This window comes from Corythoichthys intestinalis, chromosome 16 (assembly GCF_030265065.1).
Source record: "Corythoichthys intestinalis isolate RoL2023-P3 chromosome 16, ASM3026506v1, whole genome shotgun sequence".
In the NCBI taxonomy this organism is placed as follows: domain Eukaryota; kingdom Metazoa; phylum Chordata; class Actinopteri; order Syngnathiformes; family Syngnathidae; genus Corythoichthys; species Corythoichthys intestinalis.
In genome coordinates, this window is record NC_080410.1 from 2,561,560 (window position 1) to 2,588,434 (window position 26,875).

At 38.6% G+C, this 26,875-nt stretch overlaps 1 protein-coding gene across 1 annotated transcript; it reads left to right on the forward strand.

Moving 5' to 3' along the window:
• The first annotated feature begins 208 nt into the window (after positions 1–208).
• On the forward strand, positions 209–26,550 carry LOC130904675 (chromobox protein homolog 1-like). The gene is made up of 5 exons (XM_057817597.1): positions 209–433; positions 4,954–5,195; positions 8,868–9,030; positions 15,391–15,485; positions 23,953–26,550. Exons 2-5 carry the CDS (start codon positions 4,975–4,977, stop codon positions 24,101–24,103), a joined length of 630 nt encoding a protein of 209 aa, XP_057673580.1. The 5' UTR covers positions 209–433; positions 4,954–4,974; the 3' UTR covers positions 24,104–26,550.
• Positions 26,551–26,875: the final 325 nt, after the last annotated feature.

Genomic DNA, 26,875 nt, shown 5'->3' on the forward strand with positions numbered 1-26,875 from the left:
GTCTTAACTCGGTTTCAAACGATTTATAAGAAATCGCGTTAACGTGGCCATGATTCGGATTGGCCGTTGCAAAAACTTGAGCTCCATTGACTGTTGCTGGTCGAATGGCACTGACACAAAATGGCCGATAGGTGATGACGGCCACCCGATAGCTCATCGTGCTTAATACACATCTAGCGCTCTAGATGTTAGTTATCTATGGGTTGTACTGTTGGCGGGTAGTCGGAGACGCGGTGATTGCTGAAGCTGTGCTGCAGTAGCTATTGTATTATTTAGCATATAGCCTTTGGTGGACAAAGAGCCCAAACACTAATGAACATTGAGTATTATTTTGCCACAAATATTATTGCCCGAACACTTATTAACTTAAAACAGATCCGAAATTATCGTGGTTTCATTGACCCTGCAAGAAGCTAACGCAAGATTTCTAACGGTAAGTCTTTTGGTAGCCTGCTGATTTAAAAAAAAAAAAAAAAAATACACGCCATCGCCATGTTGTTCCTGGCAGTTCCTGGTTGCGCCTGGCTTGTAATGCGTTTTGTGTGTTCTTAGGATAAAAACATACTGTTAAAAAACCCGATACTATTTCTTAAATATTATCGGTGTTTGGATTCATAAACCAAACACGCATTCCACTTTACCATTGACTTATGCTGTCTTCACATGGTCTGGGAAAGATGAATCCTACCACTCGCTAATTGGTAATAACGAGTACATCCTGTTTATGTGCTTTTGTTGTCGTAGTAAAAAAAATAATAGCAGACACGGACTTTATTTTGGTTTGTTGCGTGGGAAAACTGTTTTAGACATATTAATTAATCTACTTCAAGGAGAGAATGCATCAAAATGCAAACGGTAAGCTATGGTTTGTAGCTTAAAATCATGAATGAAACCTATCTACTACCATCGAAAAGGGTAAGATTTTGTTCGCAACAGAACACTGTAGCAAGCACTTGGTTGGAAAATACGAATTTTATAACTGTGTACACGACATTATTATTTAGGCGCGAAAACAGGCAAATTACCAATAGATCTACTTAAAGAACTTAAGTTTTACCATTCTTTTCATGCACAACTCCTTGTTCGCTGCCCGCCATTTTAAAAGGTCAAAGGTTGTCTTCTTGCAATATGGTTTGTCGTGTTCATGTGTTTTGTTGTTGTGGGAAAAACGGACACAAAATGTGGTTTGTTGGGTGGGCAAAACCGTTTTGTACTGCTTTCACGTGCTCTGCGAAAGATGACCCTTACTACCAGAGGTGGGTAGAGTAGCCAAATCTTTTACTCAAGTAAAACTAGCGTTACTTCAAAATAATAACTCAAGTACAGTGCCCTCCGTAATTATTGGTTTCATAACAATTATGTGTTTTTTTTTAGCTTCTAATATTTTTTTTTCTAAATATGGGGCCTTAATGGAAAAAAGAGAAAAATCCAACCTTCAATACAAGTGCATTTATTCAGTGGGGGAAAAATCCCACATAAAGAAATAATGATTTGACATCAAATAATGTGTGTCACAATTAATAGCACCCCTGGTGTTAATACTTTGTACAACACCCTTTTGCCAACAAAACAGCACCTAATCTTCTCCTATAATGTTTCACAAGATGGGAAAAGACAGAAAGAGGGATCTTCAGCCAGTCCTCTTTGCAGAATCTCTCTAAATCATCCAGAGACCTGGGTCCTCCCCTCTGTACTCTCCTCTTCAGCTCACCCCACAGGTTTTCAATGGGGTTGAGGTCTGGGGACTGACATGGCCATGGGAGGAGCTTGATTTTGTGTCTTGTGAACCATTTCTGTGTAGATTTGGCCATATGTTTAGGGTCATTGTCTTGCTGAAAGACCCAGTGACGACCCATCTTCAGATTTCGTGCAGAGGGCAACAGATCTTGATTTACAATGTCCTGGCATTTCAAAGCATTCATGATGCCATGCACCCTAACAAGGTTCCCAGGGCCTTTGGAAGCAAAACAGCCCCACAGCATCACTGACCCACCCCCATACTTCACAGTGGGTATGAGGTGCTGTCTACACGCCAACAAGCTGTTTGGGAGGCATGCACAGAGAAAACCTTTCATCACTCACAATCATGAACGCAGACGTCTGGAGTTCGCCAAGCGGTATTGGGGCTTCAACTGCGACCGTGTGCTTTGGTCAGATGAGACCAAGATTGAGCTTTTTGGCAACAAACACTCTAAGTGGGTCTGGCGTGCCACGAAAGATGCGCATGCTGAAAAGCACCTTATACCCACTGTGAATGCTTTGAAATACCAGGACATTTTAAATCAAAATCTGTTGCCCTCTGCCCGAAAGCTGAAGATGGGTCGTCACTGGGTCTTTCAGCAAGACAATGACCCTAAACATATGGCCAAATCTACACAGAAATGGTTCACCAGACACAAAATCAAGCTCTTCCCATGGCCATCTCAGTCCCCAGACCTCAACCCCATTGAAAACCTGTGGGGTGAGCTGAAGAGGAGAGTACAAAGGAGAAGACCCAGGTCTTTGGATGATTTAGAGAGATTCTGCAAAAAGGAATGGCTGAAGATCCCTCTTTCTGTCTTTTCCCATCTTGTGAAACATTAAAGGAGAAGATTAGGTGCTGTTTTGTTGGCAAAAGGGGGTTGTACAAAGTATTAACAGCAGGGGTGCTAATAATTGTGACACACATTATTTGATGTCAAATAAATATTTCTTTATGTGGGATTTTTTCCCCATTGAATAAATGCACTTGTGTTGAAGGTTGGATGTTTCTCTTTTTTTCCATTAAGGTCCCATATTATTTAGAAGAAAGAAACAAAATTATTAGAAGCTAAAAAACACATAATTATTATAAATCCAATAGTTATGGAGGGCACTGTAAAAGTAGTCAACCAAAAATGTTCTCAAGAACTTGTAAAAAAGTATTTTGAGAAAAAAAATACTCGAGTAATGAGTAACATTGTGAATAACTGCTTACGATTTAGTTTTTTGTTTTTTTAAATATATATGGCGGAAAACACTCAGGTGACTTGAAGTTCCGCTCCGAGACCCCCAATTTGGCAACTTTCAAAATTGTCCAATATGCATGTGTGATACATCATTGGAAAGCTTAAAATCTCAATTTTCTGGTGGAACAGGAGGGCATTTAAAAAATTTTTTTTTTTTTTTTTTTTTAAACAGCAAAACCCTATCTGGAGGTGAGAGCACGCGAGAGCAGAATTACAGACGCCATGACTTGAACGAGATATTAATATACCGGCGGGAGGCCCCGGGGTCGACCCAGGAAACGCTGGAGAGACTGTCGCTTGGCTGGCCTGAAGCGTTATGTCATATTCACGGTTGCCGCTAAAGGGCAAGCAGTTTATCCACCCAAAACTAAATGCAAACACTTTCAAAAGAAACTATTATAATGGCACTAATTAAACAAATCATCGAAGTAGCTAAAATATATTCGAAGTTTTTTACTAATTGAATAATTTGAATTAATCGACTAATCATAGCAGCGTTACCCCCAACCAAGTCCACTCTGCCCCCAACACTGGGAAGACTGCAAATATGTTATTTGTGTGTACATGCGCTCTTACTTGCGTGCGAAAATACTACATGTGCTCCGTCTTCTGCGCCAAAATAAAAGAATGCATCACAAAACAAAATACAACATTTTAATCACATATACATTTCTCCAAAGGGCAGAACGGTCATATTAATAAATAAAGTAAAAAAAAAAATTAATAAATAAAGTAAAAAATAAAATACTGTGGCGTACAATAAGGTACAGTTTACACGCCTAAAAAAAAAAGAGAATGTTGGACGAGACTCCGGAGTCATAAAGTGGAAATCACACAAGTCCGGTACATCGTAACTAGGGCTAGGTGATATGGCCTTACGTTGGCCATCGTGAACCATTTCAGTAACGGTAAATTTTCGGTAAACCGCCTGGCTCTAACCATAACCCGGGGACTACCTGTATATTGTCACACCTCTAGGTAACACATTAAATGGTTCCTATGTTTGTTCCATTCGTAGACTTCATAAAGTATTGACGGCGCGCGGGGCTGATAAATAGGGGGCCTGCATTGTTGGCGAGGCAGTCAAAGCTGACCAAGTGGAATCAGACATTTTCGTTGAAAATTCTTGTGAATAAATGCTCAGATCCCTGAATTCTTTATCGATAAGGACGTAAAACAGTCTCGATTCTTGGTTAAGAGCAACAACAACAAAAAACTGTAGTTATTATTTACGTAAATATATCAAAGTACAATGCTAGTCTGCTAGTGAATGTAGCTAGCGGCCGCCTTATGTAAACAGAGCTTTTCCAGTGAAAATTCTTGTGAATAAATGCTTAAATCCCCTAATTCTTTATAGATATGGGTGTAAAACAGTCTTGATTCTTGGTTAAAAGCAAAAAAAAAAGTGCAGTTGGCATTTATTTTAGGTAAATATGTCTAAGTACAATGCTAGTCTGTTAGTGAATGTAGCTAGCGGCGGCCTTATGTAAACAGAGCTTTTCCGGTGAAAATTCTTGTGAAAAATGCTTAAATCCCCTAATTCTTTATAGATATGGAAATAAAACAGTCTCCATTCTTGGTTAAAAGAAAAAAAAAGTTAGCATTTATTTTACGTAAATATTACGAACTATGATGCCAATGCAGTAGCGGCTAATTTCTCCCATTGATTTTTTTTCTCAACGTGTAGGATTGCATGCATGGTACGAAAAAATATAATAATTACCTTGAAACCACGAACAAATCTCTCCTGAAACAATCCTTCCTGTTTGTATGTGCTACAGCTTTCGTACTTTTTCAACATAAATCCATTTCAATATGACTTGGTGAAATATTATATAAAAGGGAGATACATCATTTTTTTGCACCCAGGAAATGGAATTTGTTTTACATATATACAAAACTAACTCTTAATAGAACCTGTGCGCTGAACTTTCCCCCCCCTTTTTTCATGTTTGTCTGGCACCAGCGTTTGTCGTTGCACGTCGAGATGGCAACCATAGCAGCAAAGAAGGACAATGCAGAGGAGGAGGAGCAGCAGCAGCAGCAGCAGCCAGTAGTTGTGGCCGAAACTCCAACGGCACCAACAGAAGCCACTGCACCACCACCAGAGGAGGAAGAAGAAGAAGAATATGTGGTGGAAAAGGTTTTGGATCGTAGAATTGTGAAGGGCAAAGTGGAGTTTCTGCTGAAATGGAAGGGTTTCTCAAAGTGAGTCCATTATCATAATCAAAGAAGAACAAATATGTGAAACATTGACTCTTGTGTTTTTACAGGCGGAAGGTCGTTGAGGTCGCTGTTCATGTATTTGTTGTAGTTCTTGCTCTTCTGGTATTTTAACTTTGAAGTCCTACTTTTCAAGAACCGTTTGTTTCGAAGCTTGTTAACTATGTAGCATGGGACAGTATGAAGCCTCAGGTCCTGATTTTTAAAACAATATTTCTGAATCACAGCCAGAGGTGGGGGGGGGGGGGTTGTTTTTGGCCTAATACGCTCATGTATTAGTGCCGAGAGTGGAAAAAAATGTTTTAAACAATCTGACACTTGAAGTCCTATTAAAATTAGTATTAATCTTTTTTTACATGTACTTGAGTAAATTTTGGGGATGCAGAATTTCAGTGATATTGTGAAGTAATGCTACTCTTAAGTAATATTTTTTTGGCTATCCTACCCATTGAATTCCGCTCCTTCGAATGTGAGCTGCAGCACTCTTTTCAAATAGTTTTTAAGGCACTTTAAAGACATCACGTAATTGAACAGGCCAGTGTAATCATGGGACCTCCGACTGTAAACTTGTGTTTGGTCGTATGACTGCTGTAGGGCTGCAGCTATCGATTATTTTAGTAGTCGATTAATCGATGAATTAGTTAGTTCGAATAATCGAGCAATAGGATAAGGAACATAAAAAATAAAATACCCGAGATGAGCCTCAAACAGCATAAAAAAAAAAATGAGAATCTAAGTACAACAAAAGAACAACTGGCTAACTTGCATGGCAAAACTCCACTAGCTTAAATGCTATACAATGCTAAAAAAACAACAACAACAAGAAAATCCAATGCTCTTAACAAATGGTCCAAACACATTCCCACAAAAATCGGTTAAATATGCCTATAAACTAAATTACAAATGCTTTAAAAAAAACATTAACTCAGACAAAAACTTAACAGGGACCAGCTGGGTTCAGGGATGTGAAATGAGTTATATTCACTGTTGCCACTCGACAGCGGTGTATCCACCCAAATCAGTAAACCTAAATGCAAACACTTTCAAAACAAACCATTACAATGCCACTTTATTTAAACGAATACTTGAAGCAGAAAAATTTAATTTGAATCTTTTTTTTAATTTCTCGAGTTGATCGATTAATCATCGCAGCACTACTGTATCGTGACGTCTGATTGGCATAATGGAGTCATTGTTGTTGCAACGTCTCATTGTTGAAACCGGTACACCCAGTGTCCGCATCTCCGGCAAAAATAAAGGGCTATCTCTTGCAAAAATAAAGTAAAATCTAATACAGCAGGGCTGATAATTAAAGGTTATATTTGGCATGTGGCAAAGTGGATTTTGCCATTTGGCTTTTTTTGGGGGGGGGGGTATGTGGCAAAATGGATTTTGCCATGTGGCATTTTTTGGGCACGTTGCAAAATTCTGCATAGCCTTACTTGGGTGCCAGTTGAATGTCAATGCGCTGTAATTGTAAGTGTATGGTCAAAAATCACAGCCAAACGTTTTTTTGTCATTTAAAATGAATGGAAAATTGGCCGTGCATCGCCTGCAAAAATGCCATATACAAAAATCCATTTTGCCGCATACCAAAAAAAAAAAAAGCCACATACCAAAAAAAAAAAAAAAATGCCACTAACCAAATATTACTATTCGTTCTCGCTGTCTCTCATCTAATATGTAGAATCTATAGCAGTGGTTCTTAACCTTGCTAAAGATACCAAAAGCTTCACATGTGGATTTACCGAACCCTTCGGAATTACCGTATTGGCCCGAATATAAGATGGCCCTGATTATAAGACGACCCCCTCTTTTTCAAGACACAAGTTTGAAAAAAAGACTTTTTGAACGCCGAATTAATTTTTGTACAGGAAATAACTACAATACATCTGAAACAAATGATTATAACAATATATTAGAGAGAAAAGGCATGTTATTTTGCCTCATTCAAATCTTAATATCTGAACATTTAAATATGTAAACTAATGTGCAATCACATTCGTAAATGAATGGCTTCTGTTTTTTTAAATGTAAATAAACCAATCTATTGTGATAAAACAACAAAATTGCAATAACTGCATTAACCATCAAAGTGAGGTCTAACTGTAGTCTTGAAACAAATCTGAAAAAGGAAAAACATTGCAATAAAATAATGCAAACTGGTTAAACTTGAGAGTAGCTAAGATCTGTCATGGCAGAACATTACTCCTCAAGTTCAGCATTCGCTTCAATGATATCTGGCGCCATCTAGCGTTGTGAATGGGTATAATGTCTAGACCCCGAATATAAGACCTTTTTCAGTCTTATCTCAATGCAAAAAACAGTCTTATATTCGGGTCAATACGGTATTGTGTTTTTTTTTTTTTTTTTTTTTTTTTTTTTTTTAATTCAAATCAAAAACGAATGTAGCCAAGCTAGAAAGCTAATGAGCAAATTCCTGTTCAAAAAATTTTCTCATTTTGACAGTACATTTTATAAACAGGTCAAAATTTGAAACCACGCTGCCCATTGATCTGTTGTAATCCCTCATACTAAGTGCGAGCAACCCTCCACAGAGCAAACCAGTTCCTCCTCCCATCAGTTCGAGGATAAGCAGTTAAAAGAAATGTAAATTGGGAGAAAACCAGTCCAAAACCCAGTCTAAAAAGCCACTTTTCCTAGATTTAATCAACGTTGAAAATAGGGCTCTGCTCTTCTTAACCTTAACCCCTCTTAGACTTACTCACCGAACCACTGATCTAGAGGGTAAATGGAACAACTAGAGTAGTCCAAGTAAGGGTAGCGTTTCTTAACAAATCTAATTCTAGTAATCTAGTAAAAAGTATTGTGTGGTAAAACTACTCTTGGGAATACATTTTTCCTCTTATAAATTAAATGTAACAGAGAAAATGTTACATGTTGCTACTTACCTCCAATCAGGGCTACCGGTAATTACTATCTAATTGTTGCTAATGTTATGTAGGTTACGAGGCAGCCAGTAGAGGGCATGCGCTCTGTTTGCCACAGACTTGTGCTGTAGCACACTTGTGCCTGTTTTTAAAAAAACAACAGTAGAAAGCAAGTTAAAGGTGGCATAAAATACTATATATAGCAAGTGATGGCAAGATGATAGCAGACCATATTTTGGATACAAATCCCTCCAAATAAGTGACAGAAAAGGCTTGGTTCAAAATTAGACCTTAATTAGTCTTCCTTTCTCAGCTGCCTTGGCCCCACCCACTAAAAATCTCCAAACAATAGGTGATGTCACACCCAAATGAGCTACAGATTTTTGCTGTCTGCCAGCATGCTATCCATAGACTTTATATTCTCTTTTGCCATGTGACTGTTCTGTCATTCTGTCAACATGTACTAGCTAGCACAGCACCAGAAAGCTAGACATGATCATCAATTCTGGTTCTGGTTGTGATGTCACAACCAGAATGGCTGAAAAAAGTGGACATTACTGACATATTGTTTTTGGGTGGAATAGCTATGAAATGGTAGCGAAAAAAAGTTTCCACATTTCGAGCCAAACTCGTTTTCTACTTGTAAAATTAAATAATTGCAGTCATTTTCATTTTTTGACATTGTCGCTATTTCATAGAAACTTTAAAATGAAGCTTTTACTTGGATTAACAGTGGGGTTTTTTTTTTTGTGCTTCTTCTGTTCAGTGAGGACAATACATGGGAGCCAGAAGACAATTTGGACTGCCCTGACCTCATTGCCGAATTCATGCGAAAGTACAAAGAGAAGGAAGACAAAAAGAAGGAGGGCAAAAGAAAAGGTGATGCAGTAGGATCAGAGGAGCGAGGGAGCAAGAGGAAGAAGGATGAGGTAAGAAAGAGGCCAGGTACAGGCATGTGCCCAAAAAGTTATTAACTCTATAAACTCTAAGCATTTTTTTGTGAAATTATGAATTGATTTTTCTATGAGTATTTATAAACTAAAAAAAAAAAAACGTTCAAACAAGCCTTGTTGCACTTATTTTTATTCGTACATCATCAAAGGATGATGCCATGAACCCCCCAAAATTGTTACATTTTTTTGAAAGTGTCATAACCAGCTAAAGTTGAAGAATTTCAAATGCCAAATATGGAAAATAACACTCTTTGCCAACCTCCGCAAACATGTTTTACATGTCAGTTGGCCCTCCAACTCTCTAAGCCGCGGCCATCTGACCTCCGCAAACATGTTTTACATGTCAGTTGGCCCTCCAACTCTCTCTAAGCCGCGGCCATCTGTAACTTTTCTAGCCAAAGTATTTTCTATACCAGCGATTTCATTTTCTTCGATGGGGAGATAAAAGTTCAGGAGTTTCACCTCCTCCAGCCATCATGTAGCACTGCTGACTCACTGACACTAAGCAACAACCAGTGGGGGAGGTTGGAGCCTTGCAGCTGCAAGTGAGGGATTTCTCCCTGCATTTATGAGCCATAAACAATTATAAAATAATACCTAATACCTTAGGGACGGTGTGATGAAAAATTTTGGCGATTTTGAAACCGTGACGTTTTCATACAACGGTATAGCTTGAAACCGGATATCGGCACATGCCAAAGCACAAACGAAACTTTTTACAACACAGCATAAATGAATGGTACCATTTCGGAGCCATTTTCAATCTTGCGGGAAAACAATGAAATTGCGACGCTGTTGTAAATCATTTCTCAAATGAGGAGCCAAATTTTACGTCGTATGTCGAAAAAATTGTATGTCGATGTGTCCGTATATCGAGGTACAACTTTACAGTAAATTGTCATATATACGCATTAACACTAAATCACCACTTGTTGCTTGTTACCTACTCACTTCATTCCCAATCTCTGTACATTGTAGCTAGTGTTTTCATATTAGCTGTATTTTACTTTTGCGTCCGTTTTATGAGGTGCACATTATGCCGAAGCTTTACATACAATGACAATAGAGGCTTTCTATTGTACTGTTTTCAGATTTGTTAAAACTATTTATTGAAAGTGAAAATGAACTCATCTTGTTATAAAACAATGGCCAACATGTGCAGGATTGTTTTTGCAGCTTAGTTACTGTTAAAAGTTTTACGGTATCACGGTATTGCAATTATAGCTCCAAAATGTGTTATTTTGAGAGGTATGGGTTTTAAAAAAAAGTAATATATATATTTTTTTAATTCCGGGATTTTTTTATTTTTCTGAAAATATTTGCAAATTGGAACTAGGGGTGGGCGATATGGCCTTAAACACGTATCACGATAAATGGAGCAGATTTACCTCGATAACGATAAATGACGATAAAGTCGCCCAAGCGGACTGTTATATAATTTGAAAATCTTAATCAATGCATGAAATACAGATTTTCTTGTTAAGTTACCAGCATTCAATTTGATATATTTAACAATCGTACATGCAGTCTAGACATTACGTTTATAAAAATGTATTGTAAACAATAAGAATTCAAGTATGAGCATTTATAACAGCGTGTATGGCTTGAACAATGTACATTGTCAAAATCAATATGCCTGTGCAAACATGTCATTGTAACACAAATGACTTGCAGCTTGAACAGTAGCTACACTTCAAAAAGACAATTTATTGTGAATGGCTGCTGTGACATAATTATTCATTACAAGTGTTTACTTTATGGTTTCAGGGTTTTTTTTTCCCCCAGTGCATTTTTTAATAAATACACGCATACATGAACCCCCAAACAGACAGACAGACACACATTAAAGCTATATTGATCTTCTGCAAATGAAACACTTAAGATTTTATGATAGCAATAATGACACAGAATTAAGCACATACAGAAAAATAGCTGGGGCCATTTCTCGGTCATATTAGAAGTTTCACCGTTGGATTCTGCTTTATGCTGAATGCTTTACCATCACAAAAGCTATCAGAGAAATCACACAGTCAGATACAAAATAACGCAACATAGTAATTGCTAGATGCAGTCCGTGCCCAATCCACTTATTAAGTTCAGCCGTTTCGACAAGGTTAGAGCCGCTATCCGACTCAATCACGTTCATTTGCAGCCTTAGCCGCTAGCGGCCGCTAGCGTTAGCTGCTAGCGTTAGCCTGTGGCCTGGCTACCAGTAGAAAGCACTGAAAGCACCCTCTCCGGAAATCGTGAGAACAAGGGAGGACAGCGGGTGAAAGCCCGCCTGGATGCCACCAAGAGTCTATTAAATGTCGGGTGAAAGTTTGGCGAACCTCCCTTAAGCCACACTCCATCACGTTTTGCTTGTAGCATTAGCTGCTAGCGTTAGCTTACCGGGCTTCTGTTTGATTGGCTTCCTGATGATCACGTGACTTCCTACGTAAGTACATTCACTGCTTTCTTAAAGGGGAATGAACATAGACGAACAACACAGAGTCAAAGCGGGATGAAAAGACTATTTTCTTGTTTTATTAATTTACCGAATTTACCGACATGGTCAAAATTACGTCGGTCATCGTGAAGAATTTCGGTGACGGTAAATTTTCGGTTTACCGCCCAGCTCTAATTGGAACATGAATATTATGTTAAATAAATAAACAAAAAATATTTTAGATACAATTAAAATAAATAGAACTTATAGACTACCCACAGCCACAGCTCAGGTTGCTCAAGATTGGAGCAAGAACTAAATTAGTTGCTATAAAAAAGTAAAAACACAGTCAATATTTTTCAATTTTATTTAGAAGTACTTTTTTTTTGAGAAGGGGGCCAAAGCTCAAGTGAAGTTTCGCCATTTTCAGCCACTGTGTCAACTCTGGTCTACATGTCATGCCTTTGTGTTAAAAAGACGCAGAATTCATAAGTTAATAGGTTAAAAATGGATAAGTTAGTGAAAATGTGAATGTTGTGTAAAGGTTTCATCTAAAAACACTGGGAGTGAGACCTCCCCTTGTCCAGCGAGCGTACATTTGTGCTTAGGGCAAGATCTGTCGCAATTAGCGATCTTTGATGTTATCCCTTTTCCTTCATTCAAGCTTGTTTCTTCAGTGGCCGTGAGATTTATAACCTCGACGAAGTTGCTCTCCCAGCTAAGACTAGGCTAACATTCGTCTTTGTAAGTGTTTAGTTAATTTGTATTTGAAAGGAAAATGTGGGTTTTGTTTTTGGCGAACTTTTTCATGGATGACTTCCTCACATTCTGTTGTGTTTGTGCTAATGAAGCTACTCACACGTAGAGCTGGGCAGTAAACCGAAAATTTACCGTCACCGAAATTCTTCACGATGACCGACGTGATTTTGAACATGTCGGTAAATTCGGTGAATCAATAAAAGAAGAAAATAGTCTTTTCATCCCGCTTTGACTCTGTGTTGTTCGCCTATGTTCATTCCCCTTTAAGAAAGCAGTGAATGTACTCACGTAGGGAGTCACGTGATCATCAGGAAGCCAATCAAACAGAAGCCCGGTAAGCTAACGCTAGCAGCTAATGCTACAAGCAAAACGTGATGGAGTGTGGCTTAAGGGAGGTTCGCCAAACGTTCACCTGACATTTAATAGACTCTTGGTGGCATCCAGGCGGGCTTTCACCCGCTGTCCCCCCTTGTTCTCACGATTTCCGGAGATGGTGCTTTCAGTGCTTTCTACTGGTAGCCAGGCCACAGGGTAACGCTAGCGCCTAACGCTAGCAGCCGCTAGCGGCTAACGCTAGCGCCTAACGCTAGCGGCAGCTAGCGGCTAACGCTAGCGCCTAACGCTAGTGGCAGCTAGCGGCTAACGCTAGCGCCTAACGCTAGCGGCCGCTAGCGGCTAACGCTACAAATGAACGTGATGGAGTCGGATAGCGGCTCTAACCTTGTCAAAACGGCTGAACTTAATGAGTGGATTGGGCACGGACTGCATCTAGCAATTACTATGTCGCGTTATTTTGTATCTGACTGTGTGTGATTTCTCTGATAGCTTTTGTGATTGAAAAGCATTCAGCATTAAGCACAATCCAACGGTAAAAACTAGTATTACCGAGAATACAGCTATTTTTCTGTATGTGCTTAATTCTGTGTCATTATTGCTATCATAAAATCTTAAGTGTTTCATTTGCAGAAGATCAATATAGCTTTAATGTGTGTCTGTCTGTCTGTTTGGGGGTTCATGTATGCCTGCATTTATTAAAAAATGCACTGGGTGGGGGATTGTTCAATATATCAAATTGAATGCTGGTAACTAAATCAACAAGAAACTGTTAATCTGTATTTCATGCATTGATTTAGATTTTCAAATTATATAACAGTCCGCTTGGGCGACTTTATCGTCATTTATCGTTATCGAGGTAAATCTGCTCCATTTATCGTGATACGTGTTTAAGGCCATATCGCCCACCCCTACTCACACGTGTAAAATACTATTGTACAACGTTTTAAAACTGTATATTTCAGTTACCATGATTTGAGACCTCCATAAATTCAAGAAAAGTACGCCTTTTGTTTGGAGTGTTTCTTTTTTGGTGTTTAGCAGAATAGCGTCACTGACACACACACATCAACAACCGGAGAGGGAGGGGTGAGCGCTGCCGCTCCAAGATACTTCTGGCTGCATTTTTGAGACTTGTAAAATAGCGAATACCGTACTACGGTATGACGTAAAATTTTAGTGGTTTTGAAACCGTGACGTTTTCATACCACGGTAAACCTTGAAACCGGTAACCGGCACATGCCTACACACAACTGAAGTTGTTCAAGCCTTTTATTGTTTTAATATTGATGATTTTGGCAAAAAAAAAAAGTCTAGAAAAAAACAAAATCATTATATTAAAAAAAATAGCATATTTCATCAGACCAATACAAAAAAGTGTTTTTTAATACAAATATAGTCAACCTTCAATTAATAATATCAGCTATGCACTCAATACTTGGTCGGGAAACCATTTGCAGAAATGACTGCTTCAATGTGGAGTGGCATGGAGGCAATCAGCCTGTGGCACTGCTGAGGTGTTATGGAGGCCCAGGATGCTTCGATAGCGGCATTAAGCTCATCCACAGGATTGGGTCTGGTGTCTCTCAACTTCCTCTTCACAATATCCCACAGATTCTCTGTGGGGTTAGGGTCAGAAGAATTGGCAGGCCAGTTGAGCGCAGTAATGCCATGGTCAGTAAACCAGTGGTTTTGGCACCGTGAGCAGATGCCAGGTCGTGCCGAAAAATGAAATCTTCGTCTCCATAAAGCTTATCAACAGATGGACGCATGAAGTGCTCCAAAATCTCCTGATAGCTAGCTGCATTGACCCTGCCCTTGATAAAACACAATAGACCAACACCAGCAGCTGACATGGCACCCCAGACCATCACTGATTGTGGGTACTTGACACTGGACTTCAGGCATTTTGGCATTTCCTTCTTCCCAGTCTTCCTCCAAACTCTGGCACCTTGATTTCCGAACGACATGCAAAATTTGAGCAACAGTCCAGTGCAGCTTCTCTGTAGCCCGGGTCAGGCGCTTTTGCCGCAGTTTCAGGTTCAAAAGTGGCTTGACCTGGGGAATGCGGCACCTGTAGCCCATTTCCAGCACACACCTGTGCACGGTGGCTCTGGCTGTTTCTACTCCAGACTCGGTCCACTGTTTCTGCAGGTCCCCCAAGGTCTGGAATAGGCCCTTCTCCACAATCTTTCTCAGGGTGCGATCACCTCTTCTGGTTGTACAGCGTTTCCTGCCACATTTTTTCCTTCCCACTGAGGTGCCTTGATACAGCACTCTGGGAACAGCCTATTCGCTCAGAAATTTCTTTTTGTGTGTAAGCCTCTTGCTTGAGGGTGTCAATGATGGCCTTCTGGACAGCAGTCAGGTCTGCAGTCTTGCCCATGATAGCAGTTTTGAGTAGTGAACCAGGCTGGGAGTTTTTAAAAGCCTCAGGAATCTTTCGCAGAGGTTTTGAGTTCATTCGTTATTCAGGTGATTAGGTTAGTAGCTTCTTTAGAGTACCTTTTCATGATATGCTAATTTTTTTAGATGGAGATTTTTGGTTTTTCTTGACTTTTTTTTTTTTTTTTCAAAATCCTCAATATTAAAACAATGAAAGGCTTGACCTACTTCAGTTGTGTGTAATGAATCTAAAATATATGAAAGTCTAATGTTTATCAATACATTACAGAAAATAATGAACTATCACAATATGCTAATTTTTTGAGAAGGACTAGTACATGAATGTGTCCCATCAAATTGTGAAGTCGTTATAGATCTGGACACAAGTATGAATCTCAATATTTGATTTAATTTGCTTTCCTTGTCTCTAGGGTGAGAAAGTCCGAGGTTTTGGGAGAGGTCTACAGCCAGAAAGAATTATTGGTGCAACCGATTCAAGTGGCGAGCTGATGTTCCTGATGAAATGGTATGTCCTTTTTCTTCAAATCCTAAACGCCCAATTACTGTCTGCGCTGTCCTGTAATTTAAGATAGGGTTCGTACACGTCCTTAAAATCCTTGAAAATTTTTGAAATTAGAAAAAAAAAGATTTTATTTTCAGATAGCTAAACACACTTATTTTAAGCAAAAAGTGAGTATATTTAATCTTTTTTTCGTCATAAATGTTCTTAATTCAATAAGTGATATTGTTCAAAACATCAGGGTACCCGCGGGTTATTAAAAGTATTAAAAAAGCATTGAATTTAGTTTTCCATTATTCAGGCATGAAAATCTCTCACCTTTCGGCGAAATTCGCCGTTTTGAAGTCAAAAAGGGCGACCTACGTGAATTGCGTAGATCCGAGGAGAAATTCTTTTGGGGGGGGGTGTCAGGAGGTTTTATTTAATTATTATTATTATTATCATCATGTGATCACTTAAGAAATCGGTTCTTTAAAAAAGAGACACTTGGACAGTCAGCAAATCATTCTAGATGCTTCGCTGACGAGAACCAATCATCGGCCCAAGCAGCGTTCCATTATTCCAAACGCGCGCACTCCTTACGTGAACATGGAGCGCTCGGAGAGCCTTTGGTTGCATTGCAAAGCTGCGAAAACAAAAAGCAGGCCTTATCCACACCGGGGCAGACCAGAGCGCAGCATACACACTTGCCTGTATTTGCCAGCAGATTGAATTTGGTGAGTAATGGTTTCAATCGTTTTCACATTTTGCGATATAAAAAAGTTACTGCCATTCGTTGCAGCTTGCGTTGAACACTGCCAGAGCTAGCCAAATCTCCCATGAAAAAAATATAGCTCCCGTTAAATTGGCGTCAAGCTTGTGTATTTAGCGGTAATATAAACGAAGAAACACACTGTTGAGTCAAATCGGTTGTTGTCACCTACGTCATCACGACCACCTGAGCCGCCATCTTTCGTGTATCTCAGTGACCTGTCCTGGACTACATCCGCCCCGGTCAGGTTTGTTTTGTTGACAATTTTGCGGGTAAGCAGCCACGCGAATGTCACATCAAAATGGGAAAAAGCCAGAAGAACGACAAGACTCCTTATGTGGAGAAGCTTGAAAAGGAAGCGAGAGATCGGTATTTGTCAGTTATGACGTCAGTTATGGTGCCTCTGCTGTGGTCTGGAGACCAAAGATGACATGGTTGCGTGTGATAATTTATGAGATCTGCCCCATTATTATTTAATCTGTGTTGGTGTACACCGCATGAAACAGATAAAGACATGTGTTGGTTCTGCTCTCTGTGCTCCACTTAAGTGAGTGGTGGTTGGTAGTTTGTGATTTGTTTTAACTGACACTTTGGCAACATTAAAAGTACCTGGCCAAAGTAGTTAACTGTCGTCCTTTGTATAAACATTATTATGCGTGTGTATATATATATAATACAGTATTGACACATGCTGTACTTACAAAGAATAGGATTCAAGATGACTTAATATGTTTTATTAAATACAATCAAGTCACAACAAAATACAAAATATCAATAACAACTAAGTTTGGAAGGCTGAAACGGTTAGCATAGTAAATGGTATAACAGTACAAACTACACAACAGTTGGGCAAAGGTTTGTAAGGGCACCGCATACATAAACAATCTTATCCAACAATGTGCAATCTTTGCCGTCACATGGCAGAACCAAGTTAATAGGTATAGTTCCTGTTGGATCTTATACTTCTGGCAAAGATTACCAATTACCCGTTCAACATGGATCCTCAAATGTGCTATCTTCCTAGTCTCCTCCACATCTCTACCAGCTAACTGACAGCGACCTTTTGTGAACGCAGGGAGTTTGACCTCTGCACATAACATACCCACATGTTCTTGAATATAAAAGCCTCTGTCAGTCAAGACAATGTCCCTGGGCAAAAGGTTATTTAAAAAAGCACTGTTGAAGGTGATATGTTTGTCACTTGTGCGACCACCCCAACCTTTTGACATCAAACAAATTCCCCCCTTTGTTGTGATTCCAGTTAGGTATTTCATGGTGTAGTTATGCTTGTAACTAGAAAACATTTGCGCACGCGCCTTAAGATTTGATGGTTTCTCTGTAAAAAATAAAAAAAAAACTCAATAATCACTGCAACTCTGCGTCTGAAGGACTCAACAAACTCGTGAGGCATTATTTTATAGAGTGTTTCTCTGTTGGGCCAAACAATTGCTCGTCTCAAGTTAGCATGTAAAAAGGGCACCATGCCACTGAACACTCAATACACAGTCTTACGGGAAACATGGAATATGTGTGCAATGTGTAGTGTAGGCAGGTCCAAACGCAGGCGCATTAAGGTCAGAAGGAGCATCTAAAGGGCGCTGACGGCTCCTCCTGTAGCTCACCAACGTCTTCCTCCATCCTCAATTTCTCACGCCTACTTCGCCTAGAAGAGCGGTCCACGTTGGTGGGCTGAACACATGTGTGTCCCAGGCGTAAGGATGGTGCCCAGTCAGGGTCTGCCTCATTTATTTCATATGCTGGTTTTCCTGAAATTATAAAAGTCGTATCAGTCATACAACAGGTTAACATTAGTAACTTAAAATGGATTTTAAAGCTTTGTTGTGTGTCTAAACTGGTGGGACCTGCCCTCATATGGCACTGATTTGTATGCAACACTTTAAAAAAAAAAACAAATTAAGTTTAACTGATCATTAGGCATAACAAACAAGCAGAAGATTCTTCTGGTGATTTAGTAGATCTGTAGTCTCCTCCACAAAGTGCTTGGTCAAGCATATCAGTAGCCTAAGCGGGAGGTAAATATCGCATTTTTTTCTAACACATATCCCATACTTATAATCATTCATTGTGTGCTGTTACATCTTCATTACTACCCTTATTTTGTTACCTTTGAACTGTTTTTTGTGTACTAGTACCATACGGTGAACGCCTGTTGCTTATGCACAGTTAGCCAGTAGGGCTACAGTTAGCCTCTCTTAGACACTAGCGTGGTAAACCAAAGTAAACAACACAACCACACGCCATAAGCGTTTAAATGCAGTCAGTATCAGCATCCGAAGAACATTAACACTTCCAGTTACTTACCTTTATGGAAATGTAGGGAACAGACCGACATGTTTTCAATTGATGAATAAAAAGTGATGGCCTTTCTTCTCACTGCTGCAACCATTCGAAGCCTCTTGGTCAACTCATCTGAGTTCGATATCTTCTCTTCCAGGCGGGAATGCCAAAAAAAAAAAAACTATCCCATCCTTTTTGCATTCGTTTCTATCATGGGACCTAGAATGGCAGTCTTTCACACAACACGAGTGTACCGTTTTCAACGATTACCACGCAGAATGGATGCCTAGCAAAGGATCACGTCGCGGGCTTGTTGTTGTTCTGCAATACATGAAAACCCACAATGCATTGCGCCAGAAACGTCACGAGACAAGAACCGATTAAGCGGCATGCTCCCTCCCGTCGTCCGCCTGAGACGCGTTATTTTCGGCTGAGACTTGAGCTGACGGCCGGTGTCGGCACAACACCGGCCTGACGAGTGGTGGGAATGAGTCCTGCTTCTTAAAGCTTTTCAGAAATACAGGGATCCCTCGTTTTTCGCGGTTAATGGGGACCAGAACCCGCCGTAATAAGTGAAAACTGCGAAGTAGAACCCCATTTTTTGTGCGTGTTCAATGCATTTATTCAGATTTTACTTTGGAAAAAAGATACATATATATAAGACATGTTTTTTTCACTTTTTTCACCAAAGTATCATTTATATATGGTTTTCAAGCACTTCAAAATGTAAGAATTATGATAAGTTTTAAACATGTTACTGCCCCACCGAATTATTTTTAAACAAGAATAAATTAGTAAGAAAATGCTTGGCTTTATTAAATGCTTCATAGTGAGTCTACTCAAACCCTCTCAGGCTTTGGTAAACAGTGATTGACACATGTGCAAAGTTTTTTGTTTGAAGCAACTTATTTGATTGAATAATAAAGACACAAATGTCCTAGCCAAAATGTGGCCCAAACGCAAAACAACATTACTTCAATGGAAAAATTTGTTTCAATCAAGAAAAATAGTTTTCAAATGCTTTTTTTTGTCTCAAATTTATTTTTGCAATCAAAAACAATTTTTTTTATTGAAGTGACTTTTTGGGGATTAAAAGTATATACTGTATTTTGATTAAAGCAACTTTGTTTTTGATAGAAGTGACTTTGTTTTTTGATTGAATAATAAAAACACAAATCTACCTCCATCGTTATTGAGAGAGAAAGAATATAAGAAAGCTTTAAAACTAAAAGCCACCGGGGAGTCTGTTTTTTTGTTTTTTTTAAATATTTACATTTCATTACATAGACATGCCTCGTAGGGAAGGGAGATTGAGGCATAAAAAAAGGAGTTAGATGAGGCTGCTAAAGGCAGTGGATACCTCATCAGCTGGGTGAATAGCAGACCTGGTAAAAACAAGTTTGCAAGGATAGTCGGGTATTAAATACAATTATAAACACAATTACAATGTTATTTTTCTATAAGATTTTATGTCATTGCTTTATTAATCATTAGGTGCTAGAGTTGTTAAGTATGGATAATAATGAAATAATAGTTTTAAGAAAACTGCTGTTGGTGGCTCAGTGACCATCTGATGTGGTTTGTTCTCAGATGAACAAGTTGAGGAAGTAAGTTTTGATGCAGAGGTTGAAGGAAGAAAATAGGCAGACTGACTGAGTCACAGCCAGAAAGTGTTGATGACAGTTTTGATTTCTATTCACTGTTGCCCCCTCCCAATTAAAGTATGTCACAGTCGCAGCCAATTATTATCTAAAGCTGGTTAAAATTGAAGTTATGTTGTTTTAAGGTGTATTAAATACTTGTTCATGTGCCCCTTTTGATCTACGAGCACCCGCCCCTCCACCGGTCTCTGCACGGCCCTGCTGAAACACAGTGTGGGTCGACAGAGCTCAATATTTTGTTGGGGTGTACAGTGTACTGGAACGTATTTCCTCCACACCCTTCTCACCTTTTTAACCCCTGACCCATTTTCATGCCTGATTATTAAAGGTATTAAAAGTATCAAATTAGCTTTTGTAAGTCTGGAATTTTTTTCACCGCGGTATTAATTTTCAAGAACACTCCGTGCAACCTAAATTATATCCGTGACGAAGTTTTTTTTTTTTTTTTTTTTTTTTTTTTTTTTTTAAATTTTTAATCCATAACGAAGATGACGCATAGAATTTTTACGATGCACTGCACTCCAAATCGAAATGCAACTCGTGCGCGCCAAACCACCACAACTGGCAAAACGGAGAATCCATCCACCTCTGCATCGGGAATGCGTCCGTTTGTCGGTGGAACGAAAACCCTGCAGGCAGAAGTATTGTGGATTCTGAACACCAAAACAGACCACCATTCATATACTTCAAATGAGTCCATCGGTGATCTGTTTCGGATATTACGTCATTTTTGGTCGGCATCGGCTATCACAATGTTGGTCATATTGCGTTTTGTTCCAGAGGGAGCGTTCCCGATGTCTTAACTGTCTTTTGTAACGAATTTTCAGTTGGCAGAAAAAAACGCACATTTTCATAATGTTTAGATAGACTGCATATTTGTATGATCATTATAAATTTATTTACACAATGAAATAACGCTGGAAATGTTTGTCAAACATAATTTTGCTCAAATCGTGTTTTTCCCGACTTCGTAACTGCAGCCAATTTAAGCTCATCAAGATTTTAAGATAGAGGTAAAATCGGGCCTAAAAAGTCCAGCCCGACCCAAACTGGTCCGCGGGTATAACCCGTGTTTTGTGTGATAACATTTGTGACGATGTCTGCATAAAAGCCTGTCTTTTATAACGAATTCTCAGTTGGCAGAAAAAAAACACATTTTCTTAATGTTTAAATAGACTACATATTTTTATGAGCATTATAAATTTACACAACGAAATAACGCTGGAAAAGTTTGTTAAATATAAATAAACTGATGCGGTTTTGCGGACTCGCAGAGGGGACGATTAAAAAGGGCGTATAGGCACGCTCTGGCTCTGCAATGACCATACAGTGCCCTCTTTTTTTTATCCAAATTATTCATTTTATAACAAGTAGTCCTTAGTTTATCATTCATACATCGTTAATATATAGTTATTTCAAAAAGTTAGCGAGAAAGAACCCTGGCCCGGCCCGACGTAATAATTGACATTTTAATTTTGGTCATGTTTTCAGTTTAATTTAGCTGTTTCCAGCTTGCTATGTTTGTAATTGCGATGTTTGTTTACCGCTTTTCCTCTTACTGCGAAGAGGGAGGAAGTTACATCGGCCGCCGCTATGATATTTAAGTCATCAACCATCTGCTGTGACCCGGGAATTTAACGCCTGCTTTCACGCACACTGCTTCCCATGTCAGTCGACACGGGAAATTGTTTTCAACTGCTGCACGGTTAAGTCCCGCGATATTCCCGTTGTTTTGGAGTATGTGATAGGGGCTCAAGTTACATCCAGATACTATAGGTTGCAGTTTATGGGTCATGCGAAGGCAGTGGACCTGCTTAAACATTTCGGTTTGCCTTTCGAATGAATGTGAATTCCGCCGTTTTAACTCGAGAGTTAGCGATGTTCACTGGGGTCTTGGCAGGTGCACTAGCGGCTAGCCAGTTACAGAAGATGGCTGGTCTGAGTCCTGTCCTCCTCCTCTTTTTGTCCATAATTATTGTGAGCGCGTGTGTGTGTTTAAAAAATTCTGACACTTTATAATGTTACTTTAAATGTGTTTTAATTGTATCTTCAATATATGCGCATTCTTTTGTCAAACACACTTAGTAATTGAGGTTAAATTTTAGAGCTGGGAATCTTTGGGCACCTAACGATTCGATTACGATTCAGAGGCTCCGATTCGATTATAAAACGATTATTGATGCACCCCCACCCTCCTTTTTTTTTTTTTTTTTTTTTTTTTAAATTAAATGTTTTGTACATTAGTTCCAAAATTGTTCAAGAATACTCTCAGGCTAAACCAAACTACTATTTCAGTATCAAGTAATATAGCAGTAAACAAAAATAACAGTAAATAAAAAACTCCAGTCCCCATTCTGTAACAGCAGCTTTAAACTACATTCAATTAATTTAATGTTGTGAATCAACCATTAAAGTTGTTAAAATTGCTCCCGTTATTCCATAATTTCCCTTTTGTCTACTTTCGACATGTGAAAGTTTTAAAACTATTTTAAAGATAGATTCAAGTCAATATTTTACCGATTTAGGAGTATTTTAGATAAAAAGTTAATTAGGTTTGCTTGGAAGGTTCGCTACAACAGCCTTGCAGGGAAGTGTACTGCTTTAAGATGGCGGCCGTTTACTAACGCCCGCTTCTATCTTTTTGTAGATGTGCTGCCAACGCTACCAAATCTCTAATGCATCTAGTCCTATATAAATGATATCTACCGTAACATTATGTGGATGACGTACTTTGTAGCAGCTTTTCGGCAGCAGTCAGGTATGTTGTTGTGTTTTTTTATCTCGTGGCATGAGTTGAGCTAGAGCCGTAATGGGTAATGAGAAGCATGATGTTTAGCTACTCTCGCTGCGTTCTTCCTCATTGCGCCCTGAAAAACGCGCGGCGCGCTGAGTGTGTTGTACTTCCGCTTTACTTGGCATATTTCAATAATCGGAATTTGGATGTTTGTGAATCGTTCTCGAATCTTCTTCGGCCGAATCACGAATAATCTAAGAATCGGAAATTTTGCACACCTCTATTAAATTTGATGTTCAGTGCTTTATTTATTATGATTCAATATGATCTAAATAATGGGTGCGAGAAAAGTATTAATTTTCAGTTGAAATGGCATTAAAAAAGGTCTTAAAAGTCTTGAATTTAGATTTATCAATCCTGGAGGGACCCTGAACATTATTTGAAAGCATTTTTCCACTTGATTTTGGTGAAAAATGACCAACCTTTAGATGTATGGGCTTAATAAGAACAAATAGTAACATTTAAGTAAATTGAATAATCTGACCCATTAATCTGTTTACTGGTCTTTAACACTCAAAACAAGATGGAGAAAATTATTCGAATAGAATAATAGATAGAATATAGAATAGATAATGGTCGGCAATGGGTCGCCACATACGTTTCTTCAACACAACGTGACCGTGTCAATTAAAAAAAATCGGTTTATATATATTTATATGTAATATATATTTCTGTCTCCATCCATGTACCCGTTTATAATGCGCACCATGGTTTTACAAGTTGATTGAGTGCGCGTTATATTCGGGAAATTACGGTAGTCCTCCTTTTTGTCTTCATTTTTACTTACAACATGCCTAAAAAAAAACTTGTGACTGTAATTGAGAAAAGTGACATTTAATCAGTTAATCATTGAATTAATCGTCCTATTAATTGATTATAAAATCGTTAGTTTCAGCCCTAGTTGGTTTCATTCGGTGCAATTAATTGTCCACTAAAATCTTATTGCCTTTTCATTTCGTACCCCAACAGGAAGAACTCTGATGAGGCAGATCTTGTCCCAGCCAAAGAAGCCAATGTCTCCTGTCCCCAGGTGGTCATCTCTTTCTACGAGGAGCGCCTCACCTGGCACTCTTATCCCACAGAGGAAGAGGAGAAGAAGGAAGAAGAGAAAAAGGACTAGATAAGTGGACGAGGAAGAGGAGGTGCAGGGTTGAAATGGAATTCCAGTACATACACATGTAGAGCTTAGTTTACTGTAACATACACTTATAAAGTGGAAAGGGGGTTTGAGGAGAGGGTTATGTTTCTTTGTGTGTGGGTGGTGGTGGGTGTAGGATTTCCTGTGACGTGAGGATGCAAACATCAGTTATATCAAATTTTTAAAAGTGTCAACCATGAATTTGTCTGAAACGATTCTACTTTCTTGCCATAAGTTAAGCCACAGTGGTTTTATGTCTGTTTTGTTTTGTAGGTCTTACTCAATAGTCCATGTTGACTGGAGTCTAGCAAGCAATTTGGTGTCTTTACTGAAATAGTGAAAATGTAAAAGGCAGACAGTGTTTTGCAATAGCCGTGAAAGTTGAGCAATTCAACAAAGCAAACAATTAGGGGGCCCAAATAATTCTGTTTTCTCTATTGCCACCTGCTACTCTGCCCTGTCCTTGTACGCCACAACTCGTCTTTAGCGATTATCTTTGTCATTGACAATTGTACATTTAGCAAGCTATTTGCGATTACGTCTTCTAGACGAACTCTACTATATACGTCAGCCAGTACAGTAGTGGTACAATCATATTTGTTGGAGAAGTTGCTTTTGCTTGCGCCAAGATATGCGACCGTAGTTGGTTCTTACACAAAAGGCTATTTTAAACTATTTCATTGACCTGTTTTAAGATAAAGTATGCTTACATATTTCTTTAAGCAAAGTCCCAAACACTGATATTCAATACACTGCAAAAAATCAACTTGCCAAGAATGTTCTAGTAAAAACATCTTAACACACTTAAAATAAGATCAAATCCTTCAAAAAGTATCAGCTCAGTTAGATATAAAACTTATTGTAAGACAGTTTTTACTGTTTGTTTTGTTACAAGCAAGAAACTTATGAACATGCCAGGGTTTTATTTGCCAAACTGTTGTCGCAAAGGGCACATTTGAATTGAGGTGCAAGAGTTGTGTTACGTTCTCTCCCATTAATCTTAAAATCAACACTTTGTCAGCCTCCTCATTAAGTTTTAAGCTTAATCTGCTTTTCCAATGTATTGTTCGCAAACATTTGTGGCTAAACTCGTTCACTCCCAGACATGTCATACCAGTCTTTCGATCACCACAGAACATTGTCTTCTATGGCTACATGAGCACAGAATTGAGAAAAGGCTAAATTCTCATCTTTCATCATTAAAAAAATGGTTGTTTCTACTCTATAGTAATGAGTATTGGAACATCATAAACATCATTGTTTCTACATCGTTGGTCGTGAATGATAATTGACAAGAGGGATGACATTGATGGTTTTTATGAGGCTTCAAGGTGCTGAAATACTGCACCAAATGACTTTAAAATGATAGCAGGCCATATTTCAGTTCCAACTCCGGCCTTTCAATTGTTTCTCCATGAGACTTAAAAGTTTGCCATCAAATGTCATTTTACAATTAAGGAAACTACTGAAACTTTGCAAATGTCACTGTGTTGCGTGTTGATCAATTTGTGAATTTGATTTAGTTTTGCGCAGGTTTGCATCAATATATGAGCTGGATAAACCTTTACGAAAAGTCAGTTATGGCTAATTCCTGACCGAATTATTAAATAGATTTTTTTGTAGGCCCCGCATTTGAAGTGCCATTTATTTTTAAGCCATTTCAGGAAAGACAAATAACAGAAAATGCAGTCAGAAAAAGCTAAACCATTCAATTCGATGTCTGTGCTTTTTACCTATTTATAAAACATTGTTATTGCTATAATTCATAGGGTTGGACACGCACTCGACCCATCTTTCATCAGTAAAGGATTGCAAAATATATGCGCATTTAAAAGGTTTTCTATAATGTAGTACGAATACCTCTACAATTACCTGGCGACATCAATTTGAGTAAAATGTACAAAAGTATCGTGTAGAACATGCCATTGGGGCTTTAAGAATTCATTGACTTTTAATACCCAATCAATGAGTTGATGTTAGTTGCAGTTTTTAAATGTACAAGGTTTAGAATGAACTCAAACTATTTACAGTAAAAGACAGAAGGTGGGTTCTGTGTTTTTGTTCTTGAAAGTTTTTTTTTTTTTTTTTGCAAATCTATGCTGTAAATCAGTATTATTTCCAAACTGTCAATTGTGATTCATTTTGTCCTGTTTTCTTTATTCATTCACTTAGTATAGTTAATATGCATGTACCTTGCAATTTCACGATTATTGGCTGATCCACTTTAAACTGTTGAACAATAAAGTTTTTAATTTTCTTAACTGTGTATTTTGTGTTTTATATCTGCCACACTGCACATCAATGTACAGTGCTGGCCAAAAATATTGGCACCCCAGCAATTCTGTCAGATAATGCTAAATTTCTCCCAGAAAATGATTGCAATTACAAATGCTTTGGTAGTAATATCTTCATTTATTTTGCTTGCAATGAAAAAAAACCAAAAGAGAATTGGGGGGGGTGGGGGGTTGGTTATTTTACACAAAACTCCAAAAATGGGCCGGACAAAAGTATTGGCACCCTCAGCCTAGTACTTGGTAGCACAACCTTTAGACAAAATAACTGCGAACAACCGCTTCCGGTATCCATCAATGAGTTCCTTCCAATAACCTGCTGGAATTTTAGACCATTCTTTTATGGCCTACTGCTCCAGGTCGCTTAGATTTGAATGGTGCTTTCTCCAAACTGCCATTTTGGTTCATGATAATGTTTTGTTTGTTTTTCCAATTCAACAGTATTGTTTTTTTGGCTATCGTT